The 21,450-nt window shown below is 41.5% G+C and overlaps 1 protein-coding gene across 1 annotated transcript in view; it reads left to right on the plus strand.

Annotated features, from left to right (window-relative positions):
• The window catches only part of LOC120743426 (E3 ubiquitin-protein ligase HECW1), a 95,524-nt gene that overhangs the window by 42,615 nt on the left and 31,459 nt on the right, over positions 1-21,450 (plus strand). The window contains exons 8-12 of the mRNA XM_040047054.1: positions 11,664-11,806; positions 12,125-12,225; positions 13,068-14,029; positions 14,496-15,066; positions 21,078-21,176. Coding sequence (XP_039902988.1) covers positions 11,664-11,806; positions 12,125-12,225; positions 13,068-14,029; positions 14,496-15,066; positions 21,078-21,176 — 1,876 coding nt within the window. The remainder of the gene's footprint in view (positions 1-11,663; positions 11,807-12,124; positions 12,226-13,067; positions 14,030-14,495; positions 15,067-21,077; positions 21,177-21,450) is intronic.

Raw genomic sequence — 21,450 nt, forward strand, 5'->3', positions numbered from 1 at the left:
AAAGTTAGAACAGGCTTTTTCGCAGCACACCGTGTAATAAATACAAAGAAAACACATCTAAAAATATATAGTTTCATGCATCGGTCAAAACACTCAACTCCAGGTACACGACGCTCAGCGGAAAACACTTCACACAAGTGAAGTTGCCAGAGATTCACAGAATTTACAGAAAATTGACTATTTTGTGAATTATATTGTTATTGGCTGAGAAATGTTTTATATCGGGATATGAGATTTTGGTCACATCGCACAGCTCTATCATATCGGTGTATTTATGTTCCCAGCAGGTGCCTGAGGTCTTGTGACCAGGGCTTGCAGGCCAGCACACTAGATTGAAAAAACCGTGACAGAGCCTTTGTTTCTGTGGCTCCCAGACTCTGGAACTCTCTCCCGTTGAGTTTGAGATCTGCAGACTCTGTCAGCTCTTTTAAAAAACTCATCTTTTTAAACTTGCCTTTGGTTGATGGTTTTTTTTATGTTCTAGCTTCTGTGAAGCACTTTGTGATTTTATCTTGAAAGGTGTTACATAAATACAATTTCACTTACTTATTTATAATAATAATGGATTGCATTTATATAGCGCTTTTCGGCGCCCTCAAAGCGCTTTACAATTCCACTATTCATTCACACACTGGTGGAGGCAGCTACAGTTGTAGCCACAGCTGCCCTGGGGCAGACTGACAGAAGCGAGGCTGCCATATCGCACCATCGGCCATCACCAGTAGTAGGCGGTAGGTGAAGTGTCTTGCCCAAGGACACAACGACCGAGACTGTCCGAGCCGGGGCTCGAACCAGCAACCTTCCGGTTACAAGACGAACTGCCAACTCTTTGAGCCACGAAAATTTAGCATTAATGTAGTGATAATAGGAACTGTGAAGCTTACACATTCCTTCCAGTGACAAAATGTCAGAATGTTATACCGTTTCCACATTATGTTATTTTTTGCTTTAAGTTGTTATTAATGGATTTATGAACAAGGCTACTGTGTGTAACCCCAGAGGAGTATTAGAGCTACAGAGAAGCTGTTTGACCACAAGGAGACACAAAGTGCCTCAAGAACTGATACAAAGGCACCCAAATTACAAAAACAAATAAAAAAAGGATTGTGCAATTGTAAAAACAGACAAACATACAAGGGAAATATGACCAGAAACCGCAGAAGGCAGTGAAGAAAAATGTATGCAGTTAAATGCAGAACGACTGCAAATAAGCAAAAAACAAAACAGGAACTGGATGGAAGTAAAAATAGATTTTAAATGAACACAAATGGATGCAAATGGGATGTTCAGAATGTCTGCAGAAAGACACGAAATCATCATTACTGGATGGCATATAACACGAAAGACAATAAAATCATTAAAAAAAACAGTGAAAAGAGACAGAAAACCAGTATGAGAAGAGTCAAATCTGTACAATCAGAAGCAAAATCATTCTGAAAAAGCTCAAAGGTTTTCAGTTTGAATCACACTGACTTTACATAATCATTTCTTCTTTTTCGTGGGAGAAACTATTTCCGGTCCAAACATGTACTAAGTTTAGTCAACCTGCTATTTTCAGATAACTAAATGCTTCTGGTCTTATTTTCAGTGATGTTTGAAGAAATGTAGCCTGAAAATCTGTTAGTTTGGTTGAATCATGACGGGTAATACAATAATAATACAATGAGCAAAATTTAAGTTATTCAAGCAAATTCACTGTCTGGATGGTGTACCACAAAAAAGTCAGGAAAATAAATTCTATTAATCATTTATATTATTAATGACTTGTGGCTATGTGGTGCAGTGGTTAACACATCCACCTTATACATAGAAGATCCTAAGTAAGGAGACAGACCCAGTCATGGGGTCAAGTGAGGCTAATGTCTCAAGGTTAGCATCAGAAAGGGCGTCTGGTCTAGAATCTGCACCAACTCAAAGCTGTGGATACATCCACTGTGATGACCTCTTAAAGAAGCAGTTGAAAGTACCAATGGTAAATATAAAATGGTAAAGGGCCTGTATTTGTATAGCGCTTTACTTAGTCCCTAAGGACCCCAAAGCGCTTTACACTACATTCAGTCATCCACCCATTCACACATACTGGTGGTGGCAAGCTACACTGTAGCCACAGCTGCCAATGTTAACAATAAATATTTTAGTTCTCTGAAAATCATCCAAAAGGCCCCAAATCAAAAACATGGTGAAGTCCAGCACCTGAATTAGCAAAGGTGAAGCATGGCCAATACCAGCTGGCTCCAACTGTCACATGACACTGTGTGGCAGGCAGAAGGTGAAACCCAATACAGGACTCTCAAGACGAGAGTTTAACTCTGACTAGACAGAAACCAGGAACTGACTGTGTGACTAATAAGCTGGAAGCAGCTACAGTTAAACAGCTCCCACAGGGCACACAGCAAGCAGGACGACACAACAGAAGCAAACTGAGGGTTTAAATAAAGATTAGGCCAGAGTGGAGAAACTTGGGGAACATAGCTGAATAGAATCAAAATTCTCTTCATTCCCCAAATTGTCGTATTATATAATTTCTCTTATTGTTGAAACAACAGAAGCATTTACAAAGCAAAATGTCCTGCTGCGCCCCGTACAGCACCAGAAAGGATAGTTAGGGTGAAATCAGTGTAATCCATGAAAATCGTGTTTGCTTTGTGAAAAGCAAAAGCACCTAATTATTGTAGACTTTCTGGAAATTACTCTACAATCTGTTGTGGACAAAGCAAATGAGCGGCATAGTAGGAAAACAGAACACAAAAAATGCACCCATTCTCCATGTCGCCAGACCGGTAACCAGGTGAATATATTTCCTACTCATTCCTCAGAAACACCTCAAACGTGGCATGCCTGCCAACTGTAATCACTGGAATAGACATGCAACACCATACACACACTACCTTATCATGATAAAGTCTATGTGGCTACTACACTATGCATGAAGCCTTTTCTACACTGGTATTACATACAGAGAATCTTTTAAACACAGTAAGAAGGATCTTTTACATGGTAGAGTGAATCGTGCCCAACACAGTTAAGACAAAGTTGAAGCCTCAACATGAAGGCATTTGTCCCTCAGCTCAGTTTTAGCGTTAAATCTGTTTGTTTGTTTGTTTTTTAGATTCATTCCTTTGTTTTTGTATCCAGACATCACAAGCAGGGAGTAGCTCTAACAGAGGAACTGATTATATGCCCTTGTTACGACCCGGCTCAAAAGCCACAACATAAAAAAGGAGACGAATACCAGAGTGTCGGTGAGCAGAGGTTTTATCTTAAAATGGAAAACCAGGTTGGCTAAAATGGCTGGTGCCACCGAGGCAAAGACAAGTGAGCTCTCTGGGAAGCTTGTCTCAGGTATGCTTTTATCCACACCTGACTAGGTGTGGATAAATGAGGTAGCCAGATATTTGACATGGTTTAGGGACTGCATTGTGAACAATACAAAATGTGAATAAGCAGTAACCATTGTTTCAATAGGCATGAGGTGATGTCAATCAGCACTGTTCTGTGCTTAAGCTTCTACATGATCTGGAATAGAACAGGCATAACTATGCTGTGACCCTGTGATTTGTGCACAAGCTCCACTGATCGCAGGATGTGCTGTGGCACAGTCTCTATCTTTATTATGTCCCTCAGGAGACTCATACAGAGATTTAATGTGGTGTCCCAGTTGACAGCATCCACTCAGCTCTAAGTCACTTTCCTTTTTCCAAACCGATCCCATTTTGAGCGAGCTGCTCAGCTTGCTTGGCAGTGATGTACTGTGTCAACTCTAATGGAACATGCTGGCTCATCCAGCAGACTTTCCATACTGCAGTCCAGCACTGCGCTGTATGAGACACAAATTTGAATCAAAACTGAATGTTTAATGTGGCTTCCTGTCTGTAGAAGCAGACTCTGTTGTTTACATAAAGGTGTGCAATTCTCTGTTAACAGATAATTGTGTTTTAAAATGAAGCCTGATTAAACTAGAGCAGAAGCAGAGTAAGAAACCATTAGTAACAATTAAAGGTTGAACTATCGGCTAAAAAGTCAGGCGAACAGAGGTTGACCTGAATGTAACGGTTTTAACGTCCAAGTCAATCAACAAAACAGGCTACAGAACATATACAATGGCAAGTAATAAACTAGGGATGTAAGCAAAACAGCAAACAATAGAAGAAGGATAGAAGCAAATGACATGAGCGAACACATGTAACTAACAGTAACTTCCAGGCCATGGCTAGCTGCTCACAAAAATCCACAGCTTCCATGAATAATTCTTTTAAACAGATCCAACTAACTGTGGAGGAACTGAAGAAGTAGTAGACAGGAATGGAGGTCAAGATGAAAAACAGGTGGAGGACCCAAGAGCAAAGAGCAATACACAGTTAAAAACACTGAAAAGAACTGAGGGCTGTAACAAACACTGGCAAGTTAGCACAATGACACTGGAAGATTGTGATTATCTACCACTAGACGGTACTAGGCAGTCCATCTGCTTGATGAACTGTTCTTGGGTCAGGATTGTTAGCTAATGGCACCAGCGCAAGAGCGAATGTTGTAAGCACTGTGTGAGGAAGTAGAAACATACCCCTACATTCACTTGAATTTCACACCTAACCTGGTGTCTAATGTTCTGTTGCCTAGCGCTTTAACAGTGACACTGTTCATGTCTATAAAACTGATAATTGTTTCCTGGCAACAGAAAAAGAAAAAAAATTGAATTAAGGTGTTTGTAAGAATCTTCTTATTGCAGATGTTCATCAGGGGAAACAAAGACTTTAGATGCTACTGGAAAACTTTGGACCCTTCTACTCTCTCCAGAGGTGCAAGAGATTGCCCAGGAATGGTGGCACTAGACAATTGATTTGTCAGTAGGCAGTGGTTTCATACCTATAGATCTGTAGATCTATCACATGGCAGTTTACACCTGTGAGAAATAAACCAACTTCGTAGTACAGAAACCAAAGTTACCTGGATAAGACAGTACAGGCCTCAGGACAGGAGCCCAGTTCATCAGTCACATTAAAGTGGGACGATTAGCCTGCCTGACCAGGCAAGATTGCTAATTTTGGCTTGATTCTAATCAATTAACAAAAAACTGAGATTAAGGTAATTAATCTGGCTGCTGTCCGTTTGCCAGCTCCTTAACATTCACTGTTTTATAACCACTTACTTTAAATACAGTGGACAGCCCAGTGAACCTGCTCTGTATGACCTTGTAGGGATCAATGGCCTCATGTCGAGACGCTTCAGCTCCTCCTGCGTGGTGGATTTGTGGTGCTGAAATGAAAAGAGCATTTTTTTGGCTTGAGGTGAATGTTGTTGTGATTTGGAGCTGTACAAATAAAATAGAATAGAATTGCCTTTTTTTTTTTGTGAGACTCAACCTCTGTACGCTGTCAATCAGAGATGAACCTAACCATGGTGGTGTTATCGGTAGACTTGACGATGACGTTGGTTGGGTGGGTTGGTTTACAGTCATAAGTGTACAGGGTGTACAGAAGGGGGCTGAGAACGCCTCCCTGCGGGGATCTGGTGCTGAGTGAGAGTGGGGGGGAGAGGTGGGGCTGACTGAGTGAGGCCGGTTGGTTAGGAAGTCTTTGATCCAGGAGCAGGTGGCAGCGGGATCTGAAGGTGGTCCAGTTTGGTGGTGAGGATGTCTGGGTTTATAGTGTTGAACACTGAGCTGTAGTCCATGAAGAGCATCCACATTTAGCTCTTTCTGTTCTCCAGATGGCTCAGCAATCTGTGAAGGGTGATGGTGGTGGCATCCTCCGTGGACCGATTTGCTCTGTGAGCAAACCGGTGGGGGTCAAGGGAGGGGGGTGGACAGTCTGTCAGAGCTGGGGGGGCTCTGGCCTGGTAGTTGGTGAAATGCAGAAGGCAGCTGTGAGCTCAGCCTAAATCGTTAACATATAACTCTGAAAGATGACAGACAAGGAGGGCTGAATTATGTGAAATTTAGAGTCAAGGATTTGTGGGATTCTTTTTTAAAAATACATGAACCGCAGCCCTCATAGCGCTGATAAGTATAAGCCTAATGGATGGATGAATGACCCAGAGCAACTTTACTCTCTACTCTAAAATCCAGTACATTCAGTATATACAGTACTCTATATATACCTTGATAGTGTTGTTTCCCTTTGAACTTGGGTTCTATGAGCTATTTCTGCTGTGATAAAACAGGTAATTATTTACACGATACCCACATTACCCCACATCCACCTCCCGTCCATCCTGTGCAACCCCACTGGCACCTTCCTCTGCCTGCTCTTGTAAATGATTCACTCGTTCTCCATTTAATCCTCCTCATTTATCTCTCTGCACACAGATTTCCACAGCTAACTCTTTTTTTCCCGGTTTTCATTTTCCTGCATTTGCCACTTCATTTTATCCCATGCAGTCAGATCCATTTTACATTGTTCTGCTCTCATTTCTTGAGTGAATATGTTTTTCCTTCTGTCCTTCCCACAAAAGAACTATCAGGGACACACAAGAACACAGTGAGTGAAACAGATCGGAAAAACAGCAGCCAACATGATCAGCACTTTAGTCATTGTCTGAGACACTGGCAAGGGTAGCAAAGCAGATAGAATGTAATGTAGCAGCCACAACACATGCACACGCACACACACACACACACACACACACACACACGCACACACGCGCACACACACACACACACACACACACACACACACACACACACACTAATCCAATCAAACTTTAGTGTCACCCCTTCAGGTTTCATTTCATCATGTCCAACTGGACTTGCAGGGAAAAGGAAGTTCTAGCCTGGAGCTTCCAATCACCTAAACACACATGGATATACAGAGACTTGGCTAAGATATTAAGAGAAGGAAAACCCAAAAATGTAAAATCTGCTGCTGAGAGAGAAGAGGGAGAATAAGTGTATATGGATGGCACTTTACAAGAACACAGCACCGAGCAAAAACTACTGTTCCTACATGGTATCCTGTAGTCTCAGAACGTAAATGACCTTGTAAATAAATGTTAAACAGTAAATAAAAAGTAAAATGTTTATTTATGCTATTTAAACAGTGAAATTAACTTTTTTCGTAGTTAATAGTTTTATCATTTTTCATTAAGGGCTGGTTTTAATACTTGTATGAAAATCTTTTGGAGTCAAGGACTGGCTAACGTGTAGAGTCCATGGACATCAGCAAGTGTTATTTCCTTTTTTGACATGTTCTGCCAGCACGCTCCAAAGAAACACACCCTTGTTTGCTGCTAGTTTTGACTTCAGTGACTTAAAAGCATGCTGTGGTTGTTAAGATCATGTGAATGGCTTAAAGGCCATTAAAGAGAGCATTTCTTTGCTAATATATACCTAAAAAAGCCTGCCCTTTTCTGGATGCTCCAAAACTGATCAGAAATGCAAAGTCTGCAAAGGAAATCCAGCAAACCAAAGCAAAGTCTAATTTGCCCCTCCTCCTCTTGAGCATAAATAGTGTTCGCCATTTGTTGTAAAGCCTCTGTGTTTCATGAAAGCATCACTTGATTATAGACTGAGTAATTGTTGTGATGGGTGTGAATAGAACAGCTGGTTATGAAACTACTTGTTAGTCAATTGTCTGTAACCTTTGAGCCTCTGAAAATCTCCAAATATGTATAAAAATAGCTTATTTCCTAAATATTTCATGCTGTACTTTTGTTAAGACCTTTAAATTAAAAACCTGCATGTCTGTCACATTTAAATGATCCCTCAGAAAAGTACACATAGCTAAGGATAGTTAACCTTGGGGGTACATTTTGTCGAAATATTACCTGTAGGGACAGAAATGCTAAAATAATTACTAAAGCCAGTGCTGGTCTTACTTAAGCACAAACATTTCAGAATCCAAAGAAATATCGTTATGTTACTGTTCTATGTTACAGAAGGAGTCTTTAAGTTTAATTTAAAAAGGAAAGGTACTTTTAATGACAGGTTTAGTTGTTGTGTATACCACCAGAATCTTCTTTTGATGTTCTGATACCTTTGATGAGGCAGCTTCAGGGCAATCCATACTTTAGACTGACATTAAGAACCTATGGAATTGGGCTGTTGGCAAAAATGAAGGTTTTCCTAATTCAGAAGTCCCTCACTGCAGCAGGCTCCTTTGTATTAATAGTATGGTTGCAGAAAGACCTGTTCTACAAGGTTTTCACAGGAATTATTCATGTGGGCATGTATTGTATAGGAAATTAGGCATTTAGATTTACACAGTGAAGTCTTAGGAATTCAATTTTAAGCATCATATTAATGAGTTTGTAGACTAATCTGACACTAAAGAAGAAACATTTTGACCACTTACAGATGAAGAAAATAATGTTGATTAGCTCATAACTGCTGTATAAAGACACTTGAGACCATCAGTGGAGAAGTACTGGAACAAATGGGTTCCATGATGGCTGCACGTCTCAGCTTGCAGAACAGAAGTGCTGCTAATGCACTGATGCCTGAGTCCACGCTTCAAAGAGTCAGAGTTGTTATTCTGGCGTGAGCAAGGCCAAAAGCATATTAAAGACGAAATGTTTCTACTCACCAGTATATAAAGAGTTAGCTGCAGTTTCTTTATACTTCATCATGACCATCATGAAGTAAACATTAGAAATACTCTCAGAATAAAGGCTTCAAACAAGCCTATTACACCCAAAAAGGGTGTTTTTGGAGCTCCTTGCATCAGAGCCTCAGCTGCAAATTATCCTACTTTAAAGAGTGAGGAGGCTGAAGTTAGTCCGAATACTGTCTGAAGCATCAAACACTGAATGTAGAGCAACATATATCAGCTAAAACATTAAGACCACTAACAGATGAGGTAAAGAACACTGATTACTTCGTCATAATGCAGGTTTTTATTGGGAATCCTTGGTTCCTACTAGAGCAGGGCGATATGACCAAAAATATTTATGACGATATACATTTGAAAATTTGCAATAACGATATAACTGACGATATAACTGACACTAGACAAAATACTTTACAACTCCACAACTTTATTAGTGCAAAAAACCCCCAAAAAACATCAATGTATTTTCACTTAAACAAGCAGCTTTTTTATGTGCATTAAAGTTATATCAAAATGTAACAGTGCAAATGCAAATTCCTCACTGACAGTTTAACCAAAGGGCATTTCCAGTGGAAATTGGCCGACATATCCTCAGCATAACCATGTATAATATCCACAGAACTTAAAAAGAGGTTATACACACACAATACGGTAACATTATGTTGAAGCACGGTACGTGTCACTCCACGAGGCTCCTGCCAACGATAGCCCTAATGCTCCGACAAGCCATCAAGCGGTGCGGCTTCGCAGCTTAGCAAAGTCGTACTAAAACATTTGACAGATTTTCGAGCGCCGTGCACATAAAATCGTTTCGAGGTCAGTAAACTCAACCAGAATTCATACATAAGGCACACGGGATTATAAGGGGCTCTGTCGATTGTCAGAAAAATCAAAGGATTGATTTTAAGTGTGCCGTATTTTCCAAAAAACACGGTAATAACGACGGCCCGCTAGCATGTGCTACCAAAAATAGTGCTTTGTTGTGTATCTGAGGGACGAAAGCTAAACCAGTTCCACACCACTGAAGTTGCAGCATTTTTACAAACTAATTCTGGTTCATCCGTTTCATTCAACGATCCGCTTTCGCCCTTCTTATTCTGCGTCGCCGCCATGCTTTTTCCACCATGTGCGTATGAAAACAAAGGCACTGCGCATGCACGTTTTACCCATATTCTATTGCGATATTTCATTTTCTTGTCGTTGCCCAACATTATACCAGTATTACCGTGAACAGTATGATATAGCCCAGCCCTAATTCCTTAGTATTAGACTAAGACCATTCTCTTTGCAATGACAGGCCCTAGGTACACAATGCACTTTCCACACTGCAATAACTGCTTATGAATTGCTTGAGGGACTCAACAAAGATCATCTGCCTCATCTTCAAAACACCCAGATCCTGATGAAGTATATCATCAGAACAAGGCTGATCCATGGCTGCCCCATTCCACAGCATCCAAATGATAAAGCCCCAGTGCCAGACACCACTGTGATCACCCAGAGGTCCTATGTGCATTCCCCAACAGGGCAAAGCCTCAGGACAATATTAGGCTGGTGGTTTTAATGTGCCTGTTGATGCCCATTACTTCCCCATCATAATAATTTCAAGGAGTGTTAACCTTAAATGAAGACGCGGACATAAGACAGGCTTTACAAGAACTCTGAAATGCAGGTGAAGACAGAGACAAGGAAAAGAGGTCTTTGTATTGACATTTGAATAAAATGTATAAATGCAGAAGGGAAGTCCCATCATGGGTTTGTTGTTGTTGTTGTTGTTGTTTTGTTCTTTGATAAAAACCAACTAACAGGTTTTTGCCAATTTAAGCATTTAACGTTTTTGGTGCCAGAAATTCTGAAGCTTCTCTCAAAGAGCTTTAAGCTGCAATCAGTATTTCCCTCTAAAATCTATCTTGGTAAGAGTGAATAAAAAGCTTTGGAGGATTTGGACTCTCCAAGCAGTGTATAAGAAGCTTGGACAGTCATCAGAACCCCAAAAGAGAAAGATGGGAGACAGGGAATTGGATTCTCTCAAATAAATAAAGTACAAATAACACCAAGGAAGAAAAATAAACCCCAAATTAGGCACGCTAAGCTACCAGGAAATGTTTTAATCCAGGACGAGTTACATGGTTGTGATTCCTGAGCCTTACTGTATGTGCAGAGTTTCTTTTAATGATTATCTGCTGAAGAGGGAGCACTTTAACCCTCCCACATATTTGCAGAAATTTGAACTCTAACAATCACGTCTCCAGCATTCATTTGAGATAAGTCGTTTTTAGTAACCTGGGGAGAACTTAAAATAGCATACAAGTAGAAACACTTTAATACCACTGTTAGTTCATTTCATTCATTAGTTTATTCTAACAATATCAAAATGTAATCATAGTTTCTTAGTATAGTAGTTGTGGAACCATAAAGATGATTGTATTGCTTAATTCCAATAACTATAATATTTAATTACAAATGCAAAAAGTGACTTTAGTTTGAATCAGTCTCGCCTGTGTGAAATGTGGCAGAACGCAGTTTGTATTTTATGAATAAATAATGAAGTTGTTGCTGTTGTGTCACATGCATAAATGATATACGTTGGGGGTACGTATACGATTGTTGGTGTTCTGCTCATACCCTTCATTCTGCAGGCACTCCATTTACTCATGCTATGTTTGAATAGCAAATATAAAAAACCAACAAGTTTTCACAGTTATCTTGGTGAGTCATGAGGATTGATGTGCTGGCACTGACTCTGGTCTGGTCTCTTCAAGGGTTGCCAGATATGTGTTGGTTTTAGGTGTATGGATTAGGGCAGTTTGAGTAAGTGCGAGCAAAGAATTCAAGAATTGGCACATTTAAGCACAAAACGGTGCTGGTTTAGATTCAACACTCAGACCCAAGTCAGTCTACAGAATATGGACATTTCTGGCATCTCATTTAATAATATATTCTTGTTTGCCAAATTTGGATGATCAAGTTTTTTGCCTGCTTTTTTTCCTTTTTTTTTTTTTTTTTAGGTTTTATAGTAATTCCTGTTAGTGCTTTAAACACTGAATGCTGTAAATGATTGCCTGTGTTACATAGCACACATCCAACGAGAAATTACTCTGTCCTCTGTTGTTTCTCCAGAGGTTTAACTTTGTGTCCCTACCCACTGATGTCCTGGAGATTGAGGTGAAGGATAAGTTTGCCAAGAGCAGACCAATCATCAAGCGTTTCCTGGGGAAGCTCTCGGTCCCGGTCCAGAGACTGCTGGAAAAACATGCCATCGGGTAAAACACATTTATGAGGATTTTCCCTGTTTAAATAAATGCAGCATGGCTGCCATCAGCTCAGGGGTTTGCTTGTGCTCAATGGTTCAATCTGTAGAGCTGTAAAAGTTCTCCTACATAAACTGGCCCACACAGGCTGTCCGTGAGGTAAATGATGTGGGTGGTTATAGCTGCTTTAAAAGCCATGTAACAGTCTGATTTCAGCTACTATGTTATTTTTACTTTTTTTTTTTTTACTGTATGTTTTTACCGAGTTTCTCCCTTCTCTCTCATTTACATACCCTTTCTAACTGTCGTCTGTCTCTGTGTTGTCCCCAGGGATCGAGTAGTAAGTTATTCCTTAGGTCGCAGGTTGCCTACAGATCATGTCTGTGGCCAGCTGCAGTTCCGCTTTGAGCTGACCTCCTCCATTCACCCAGGTACACCAGGCTTAATGCTATGTAGTAGTAGTATGGACAGTTCACCTTGAATTAGTAGCTGTAGATTATGTAAGAGACTGAAAAGGACTTGGATATGCTGCGAGATTTATTTTATCTCCATAATACATTTTATAATATAAGATTTTAAACTGCTACTAATGTAATGGCACAACCATTGTACCCAGTTGCTGCCTTCAAATGGAACTTATACCGGCAGTTAATGTTAAAGTAACATCCATCAAATGTTCCACTCAGGCGGTTGTTGGCTAACTAAATGATGTTTAACCGTACTATAGCAACTTTTGCACTGTGTGTGGTGACCCTTCAGTTACAGGCATGCATTTTTAATTTCTCTTTGATATTTGGGCTGATTGGGTCCTGATGAATATAAAAACAAACAATTACCAGATGAGGATATTCGTTTAAAACAGTTCGATAGAACAGTAGCAGTATAATGTCCTCATAAGTGGATATCAGGCCCTTGTAGAGCAAAATTGAGTATTTTGGTCTAAATAACCCAAAATGTGATGTCCACATATGTGGACGCCAGGTTCTAGGAGGTTAAAAAACATTAGCTGTACCGCACGGTCTGTCGTGTTATTTGTCAGATGATTCAGTAAAAAATACTGCAAAAGGCACCAGCAGCTCAAAGTTTAGTCTCTAATTAGCAGGTAAATCTTTGCTCTGTATCAGAGGTCACACACCCAGTATTTCTCTGAAAGATTAGTGATTTCACTTAAGTCACTGCACACCGGAACTGAAGACAAAGCTCAGTTTGAAGGCAGCAACTTGAAAATGAAACTTCTGAAACAGTGATGAAAGCGTGTACCTTTCTTTCTTAGACGATGAGGAGGTTTCCTTAGTCATAGAGGCGGCCTGTCCTGAGGGTGGACACGCAGCAGATGTCAACCATGCTGCTGATGCTCCCGATGATGACACACTGAGCGTGGGCCCTGACATGCCTGATCTTCCCTTGGATGCTCCTCCTGACCCTGAGACTTTACCTGAAGCAGCCTCCGCACCCAAGGAGGTCCAACCCGCTGAGAAGGAGCAGGGAGAAGCGACGTCACAGGAGGAGCAAGGAAGTGTGGAAGAGGAGACCACGGTGAGAGAGGAACCCTTGACTCCTGAGCCTCAGGTGGAGCAGGCAGAGGGAGAATCTGCTGAGCAGCAGCAGGAGGGAGGAGAGGAGGGGCAGCAGGAGAAAGGAGAGGTGGAGCAGGGAGAGGAGACTGCAGCCCAAGCCGAGGAGGAGGTTACAGCAGAAGGAAGAGAGGCTGTGGATGAAGCACAGTCAGAGCCACACTCTGACTGTGCCGTAGCAGAAATGACTCTCGATGAGGCCACTGCTGTGGAGGCTCCCCCCGAGGAAAACACTGCACCCCAGGAGGCTCCTGTAGGCCCAGCTGAAGGGGCCCCGCAGGAGGTTGGAGAGGGAGGGGAAAGAAGCTGTGCCCCTTGCTCCTGCCAGTCTCTCTTGTCGAACTACAACTCCAATGCTCATTCACGCCGTAAAACCCGCCCCTGCTCCCTCCCGGTGTCAGAGCTGGAGACGGTGATTGCCTCGGCCTGTGGCGAGCCTGAGACGCCACGATCCCACTACATCCGGATTCACCACCTCCTTCACAGTCTTCCCTCGGCCCAGCACAGACCGCCCAGCCAGGAGGAAGAGCAAAGTGGGGAAGGAGTGAATACAGACAGCACTGTGGAGACAAACACCACATCACCAACACATAAAACCTCCAAAGAGCAGGAGGGGCAGGAGGATGATGAAGAAGAGGATACATCACAGTCACCCTCTCAGGTAGGGGCAGTAATGGGCTGGTTGCTAACAAACAGAAGATGTTGTGGAGTCATTCTTACTATGTGGTGTATGCAGTGGAGCTTCTTAAGCTGGAGTTCCCCCAAGAAGTGTTGGCAGTACACCTGTTTAGCACATATAGCATGTAAGCTAGCTTTTCTCGATCTTCTGTGCTCATACTGTCTCTTTGGTTTAGTGTTAGCTATAAACCAAAATGATCCAAATTAAATTGTTCGAACTGAATTTGAATAGCGTGCTGTTTATGAGACAGGGAATTGCCCGGTAGCACTGAGATCAGCTGATGTGCTGGGATTGCTCACACGATGCATGATTTATTTTAGAAAGCTGTGGCAGCATAAATCCTGTTCTCATTCTGCACTTTAACATACTGAAGGGCTAACCCACTCATTCACTCTGATTCACCTCTGCTGAAGAGTAATAAAAGATCTGTGTCTTTAAACTCGTGCAGGTTCTGGGGTGTCCGGGCCCCTGCTGTCGGCGCTCGCTGCCCCGCAGCCTCTCCATTGAGCGCCTCTCTGAGCTGAATCAACTTCTGGAAGGTGAAGGATTTGGAGGAGGCCACACAGCAGTCAGGAGGATCTCCCCTTCCTGTCCAGAAAGCGAGGAGGGGGATTCCAGCAATGGAGGAGGAAGGAGGGCTGGCGGCAGCGCCCACAGAGCTCCAGGTGAAAGCGAGTGCGAGTTTTGTGACACCTCCTGCTACAGCACCTCGTGCTACAGCACCTCCTGTTACAGCACATCATGCTACAGCAACTCCGGCTATGAGGGGAGGGGGCGGTTTTGCAGCCACACCCGCCTGTCTTCGGTGGAGAGTAACCGGCTCTCCAGCAGCACTGTGTTCTCCTCCCAGGAAGAGGAAGATGAGGAGAGCGCCTTTGAGTCAGTACCTGATGGCAATCACGGCCCTGACGGACAAGAGCAGGGCGGGGCAGAGAGGAGGACGGGCAGATGGAAGGAGACCAGGAGCGGAGAGCTGGGGGATCCAGCTGTGGCAGGGCCCAGTGATCAGAACAGCATCGGTGAGATTGTCTCAGAATAACTCTTTCACCTCCAGCTTTCAAATTAGACTAGAACACTAGGCAAGCAACACATTCAGCTTCGCAGGAAGTTGCCTTACCGGCCATATATAAAGTGAAGCTTTTCCCCCAATGCCTACTATGTTGGCTTATTCTTATAGAGACAAATACGCTAGCTCACGCTTCTCTAAAGCTTTCTTGTCTCATTGTCTGGCATGAGGAGAAAACTGACTTTCTTTTTTGTTGTTTGGCCATTTCTAGAATGAATTGAACCCACAATGATTAATTTCCAAGACACTCAACTGGATGTTTTTTATGTTTCTTCTCCTTCTTTAGTCAGTACGATGACTTTTAGCTGTTCTAACACTGGTGTGTGGGTCCCTCCCATGGCTCCAAAAAAGCTCTGACATATGGGGAAGTGGAAATCCAGGGGATGTCCTGTTGAGTGTGTGGAATGATGGAGAGAATCATTTGAGATCTGAGTGTTGAGATGGGTCTCTGTGGATTGTCTCAGGCTCGTGTGCAGAGGTTCAGTCAGCTCAGCAGCTTAGGTTCAGCCGTGTCATGTTCATGAAGCATTGTTCTTCTGGGGGTCATAGCTGTCATTGGGGGGAGTTGTTTTCATGGAGCAGTGCCTCAATGTTCAAGTGAAGCCCAAATGAATACATGTTCCTACTAATATTCGTTTTAGCCAATTTAATGGAACTTTTTATCTACCAGGTTTTCACAGAATGCTTCTGTTTACCTTCTGGGAGATTCAGGCTCTGCTTGTTAATGGCCCTCACTTTACTTTCTCAGAAAGGAAAATTCTGAAGTGACAAATTATTTAAGTATAAGCTGTAAACGTATATATTTAAGTATAAACTGATTGACCATGTTTGACTGGATTTTTTTTACTATGTTGGTCATTTTTGTATATTTGTATTTTTTACATGACGTTGCCTGTAGAGAGTGAAAGCTGGATACACACACAGTTTTGCAGAACCCTGTAAGACTTCCTTTTACTAAAATGTAAAATGTTTTCAAACCCTCTGCAGAGTTTGATAGCTGTATAGTTTTCTTCTTCCTGCTTGTTACGATTATATTCTTGCACACAAAGATTGTTTTTTCCCCCCATTTTGGATTTGAATGCTCTTGGCTTGAATCTGCTTTTATCAAATTCAAATTCAAATTCAAATTCAAAGTTTATTTGTCACGTACACAGTCATACACAGTACGATATGTAGTGAAATGCTTGGACAACTGCTCGTGACCTAAAGAAAACAAAAAAAAGGAAAGGCTATGAATAAGATAGGAAATAAATATGAAAAATTAAAAAGGCTAAATTTAACTAGGAAGGAATAAAATATAAATTAAGGTTAAAAATGAAATAACTGTACAACACAAATTAGAATGAAGGGTAAATTTAACTGGGAAGAATAAGATAAAATATATAAATTAAAGTTGAAAATAAAATAACTGTACAACAAAATACACAATATAGAACTATATAAGAATGTATGAAGAAATCTAAATATAAATAATATATACACAATAACAGCAGCTGTACAAGTATTAACCGGAAATGAAGAATATAGTGACCAGTGTTGTGCAAAAACAAAGTCCAGAAAGTCCAGTGTGTGTGTAAGAACTGTATGTGTGGGTCAGTACTGTGTGGTGATGTGATTGAGAGACCGTATCGCCTGCGGGAAGAAGCTCCTCCTCAGTCTCTCTGTGTTGGTCTTCAGGGAGCGGAATCGCTTTCCTGACCTCAACAGAGAGAACAGTCCGTTGTTGGGATGGCTGAGGTCCTTCACGATCTTCCTGGCCTTGGTCCAGCACCGCCTGCTGTAGATTGAGTGCAGGTCAGGGAGCTCAGAGCGGATGGTGCGCTCAGCTGACCGCACAACCCTCTGTAGAGCTCGTCTGTCCTGCATGGTGCTGTTCCCGAACCAGGTTAAGATGTTTCCCGCCAGGATGCTCTCTATGTTGCACGAGTAAAAGTTCCTGAGCACCTTGGAGGGCAGTTGGAAGTCTCTCAAGCGTCTGAGGTGGTAGAGACTCTGTCGGGCCTTTTTCACCACAGTGTTGATGTGACAGGACCATGACAGGTCCTGCGTGATGTGAACTCCGAGGTATTTGAAGCTGTCCACTCTCTCCACTGGGCACTCGTTGATGACGGGGGTCTGGTAGTTCCTCTCCTGCTTAGTGCTGAAGTCCACTATCAGCTCCTTTGTCTTACTGACGTTTAGAAGGAGGTTGTTCCTCTGGCCTTTATCACTTCTCTGATATTTAATTTGGTTGTGTGATTATGGGAAACCTTTAAGTGTGTTTGGGTTTTTAAGACTTGGACCAGTACTTGGTTATTTATGCAATTTTCAGAGCTTGATGAAACCATGGGTTTCTCCATCCAGATCTGAATTTCTGTCAAGTGTGGGTGCTGTGTCGAGTTTGTGTGAATGATCTACAAAAACATATATGGGAAGATTTTGTGTGTGGGTGTTCAGCCTCCGCTAGCATGATGGAAACTGAGCAGAAGACCAAATAAACAAGAAAGTGAATGAGTAGTGCTGTGACAAGAGTGGAGTTTCCTCGGTTGCCTCTATTAGAGTGACTGTAACTAGCTAATCATAAGGTTTGATCCCTAGCTCCTTCGGTCTGCATGCCAAGGTGTTGGGCAGCTTAGGATAGAGCATTCATTGTGTGTGTGACTGGATGAATGAGGCTGTAGTATTTGTGATTTCAGTGCTTAAATTGGGCAGACAAGCAATATTTAAACATAAGTCCATTTGCCATTTATTCTTGGACCAAGTTTGTGTTGGCCTTGTGGGTGTGTGTTGGACTGCTTACCTGTTATAACAGATGGTTTGTTACCCCGAACCATCTGGACAGTTGTCCTTGGTAACTCTTTGGAAAAGGACAGGCAGGTGAGTAAATGAACCATGTGTCATTCACAGGCTCTTACTTTCTATCTCACTTTTAGAATAACCACATCCACAACAAGCATGCCCCTGCACGTCCACAGCAGCTATCTGTGGGTGAACTGTGTGGGCAAAGCAAACCCACAGGTATCCCGTTTTGGCCCCAATTGGAGGCAGTCCAGCTTCAAAAACCATGTGGACCCCTTGTAGGCTAGCCCATGTGGCTCCCACAGCAGTTTTACCCTTTTGTGGTTTAGCCCATGCAGGGCCAATGTTAGTTTTACCTGCAAGGTCCCCATCATGGATTGTTGGGTCATTGAACCATAGGACCACATAAAAGATTGAAGTCGCCACTGTAGTATCCCCTGGTAGTTTGTGATGCCATGTTATTGTAAGGCCATGTTGATATTTTGAAACTGGATGTGATGGAGAGGAACACTGCAAGCCTATACAGGGGTTAAAATGGAATTTGGCAGGTGGAGGAACACTAATATCCAGTGCAGCAGTACAGAATGGGGGGAAAACAACAACTTTGAAATAAGACATAAAATCTGCTTTGTAAGCTCCTGCAGATTTATTTTCCTTACATATGGGGATAAGCTGAACTGTGCTGCTGCTCTTAGGTTTGCTGGTCTTTGTGGGTTTAACTGAATTCTATAACATTTAAGCAAACAGATCAGCTTGAATTCAAATTTATGTCTGCTACCCTTGATTTAACATTGACCATGAGCACCACAGGCTGCTTTGACAAGTCCATTGTAGTACATTACTGTTAACTTTATTACCACACTTCAAACTAATACTTTTAACTGGCAATAAACTACATTAAACTGTCATGTATTCTCATTTAACCTTTCAATAACTAAATTATATTACTTAAATTTGTTTTTTCATATTTTTAAAGATTTGAAAAACAATTTATACTATGCCAATCCTTAACTTCGAAAATTTCTAATCTTTCTCCTCGTTCTCTCTCTCTTACATCTGATCACTGTCCTTGGCACACTTTAACTTCTGGGAAATCCAGCCTCTGTACCTTTAACTCCCAAGCATATTGTGTTCCAAACTGCACAAAAAGTTTGTGTTTTGTGGTATTTGTTGAGATTTTTGAAGCAATTATAAACATTACTTCATATGTGCTCACTCACTTCTGTAATGCTAGTCACCTCTGTGGTGAATTTCCATGATTAAAACTTTACTGCCATCTACCAGCATGAACATCAGCAGGAAGAAATGCCAGACCTCTGTCTTTATTGAACTGCTCGATTTGATTACTTATTAATGGAAGGTGCCAGAATGTTGTTTCGGATTGTCCTGGTTTACTTTAACTTGTGTGCTTTTGGAACTTTAGACTAGTTTCGTTATTAAAATCAGCTTTTCCACTATAGAAACTTTATAGCCTGTAATTGGAGCTTTCTATAATCTCAGCCTATGAGAATCTTTATGGCAAAGGTGATCCATCCAGCTTTGCCTTCCAACTATATTTTACAAGAGGTAATGATAGACATTGGCCATCTCCACCCTAAAGCCCAAGCACTGAAGCCTTAAATCATCTCACCTCTCTTTTTTAATGTATATATATTAGTGCTGTCAGCGTTAATCTCGTTAAAGTGACGTTAACGCCATAACTGCATTAATGCGGCAAATCTCAATTAACGAGTTACACACAGTGATGCATATCATGGCCTTCTGTCACAGTCCTACCACAACAGTGATGTTTCTGTGTTTTGCAATGTATGTACAGCCAGTGTGTACTCATGTTAAAGACATTTGATGCCTGAGCATCAGTGCTTCTCCTAGGTGATCAATGTTTCTTTTTTAATGGAAGGAAAGCTTGCTCATTAATGTGATAGCATTTTATGGATTACATTTCACTCAGGCTGACTCCAGCTAATCCTATCACAATCCCATCTCAAAGCATGCTATGTCTGTTTGCACTTCGCATTAACACACATTTTCCTTCATCCAGACCACATACTCACTCACCATTTTACCATTTTACTAGCTGATGGAAAAGCTGTTAGAGACTATTTCAAAACAGTCTGCAAGTAACAGTAACTATATATATATGTAAATGGAGACAGCGTTTATTGTTGGTGGGGCAATTAGCTGAAAGACTAACTTCTAGCTCTTGTTATTGGTGCTGGTGGTAGAGTAGTTCAAAAAGAGATTAAAGGAATGTGGTTGGCAGATGGGCATGATTTGTTTATGTGTCTGCAGGGCATGAAAGATGTTCCAAGATATATTTTCATTTTTTAGATACTCTTGTCTACCAATTTCATTATAAATAAAAATGATTTAGATTATAATCTCAGAAGTTGACATAACCGCAACATGAATGTCATGGTAATTTGGGACACTGATGTCTTGGAACTTTTTCTAGGGTGTAATGACTGTACAGCATACACCTTTAATCACTTTAAAAAAGAAAAATTGGGTATAAAAGTTCACATTTATTTAGGATTTTCTTCAGTCCACACAAGGCCAATGGTTAACACAAAGGCTCAAATATGTAGATACACTCAAATCTTTTAATAAGTGTGGCTGCAGGTTCTAACGTGTCTTTTAAGTAGACCTCCTAGATCTCCTTAGTGACAGACTACAGTTGGTAGTTTCTCTTTGCCAGCAAAAGGATTTATTTGACAGCATTTACTGACCAATACTCATAACATTTGAAAATTTGTGCTCAGTTCATGCCAGGCAAGAAACCAATTTAAATAAACAGTATCAATTCTGCCAAGACGAATGGTCAAATATCCAGTGAGAATTATGCCAGGAGCTTGTTTTGAGATGCAACTTGTACAGATTTATTTACACCCAATTCTTGAGTTGCTAAAGACCTATGCTGCACAGTCATTTCACCTTCCTATTATTAAAACCCAAAATTAACATGACATTCGTGCTCATCAGTATAAGCACCTTTATGACCCCAACTGTATATTAAGCTAATGTAAAACTAGCAAGATAAAGACAAGTATCAGGTTCTCAAATTTAACCACATCCATTCCACATCTATGTGGGCAAAGTCCAGTTTATTCCCAGTCTTATAGTTGGTACAGAATATCCTTGGCCCTATGGTAATTCACCCCGTGCTGTTTCTCTAATGTCCTGTAGGCTCAAGCTTCTCCCCTCCTGTTGGCCATCTTCCAGTCCTGCGACCCAGCCATGACCTAAACCATTTTCCTGCTGCCACTGACCAAGCCTTACCTCCAAGTAAGAACCAACAGCTCCCAGTCTTACTCTGGAGTCTCATGCTAACACTCTGAGTGTTTGTGCTGTGTGTGCATGCTGCCACATTTATTTGCTTTCCAAATACATTCCTTCTCCTCTGTGTTTCTTATCATTGTCTCGTCTCTCCTTACGTACTCATCGAGCTTTGAACATACAGCTTCATACTGCTCTCTGCTTCATGGTACATGGTTGGAGATTTACTCTGACTAGGATTGTTGGATGGCTCGCTGGCCTATACTGATAGGCTGTCAGAAAG

The sequence above is a fragment of the Simochromis diagramma genome, unplaced genomic scaffold (assembly GCF_900408965.1).
Source record: "Simochromis diagramma unplaced genomic scaffold, fSimDia1.1 OVJJ01000715.1, whole genome shotgun sequence".
Lineage (NCBI taxonomy): Eukaryota > Metazoa > Chordata > Actinopteri > Cichliformes > Cichlidae > Simochromis > Simochromis diagramma.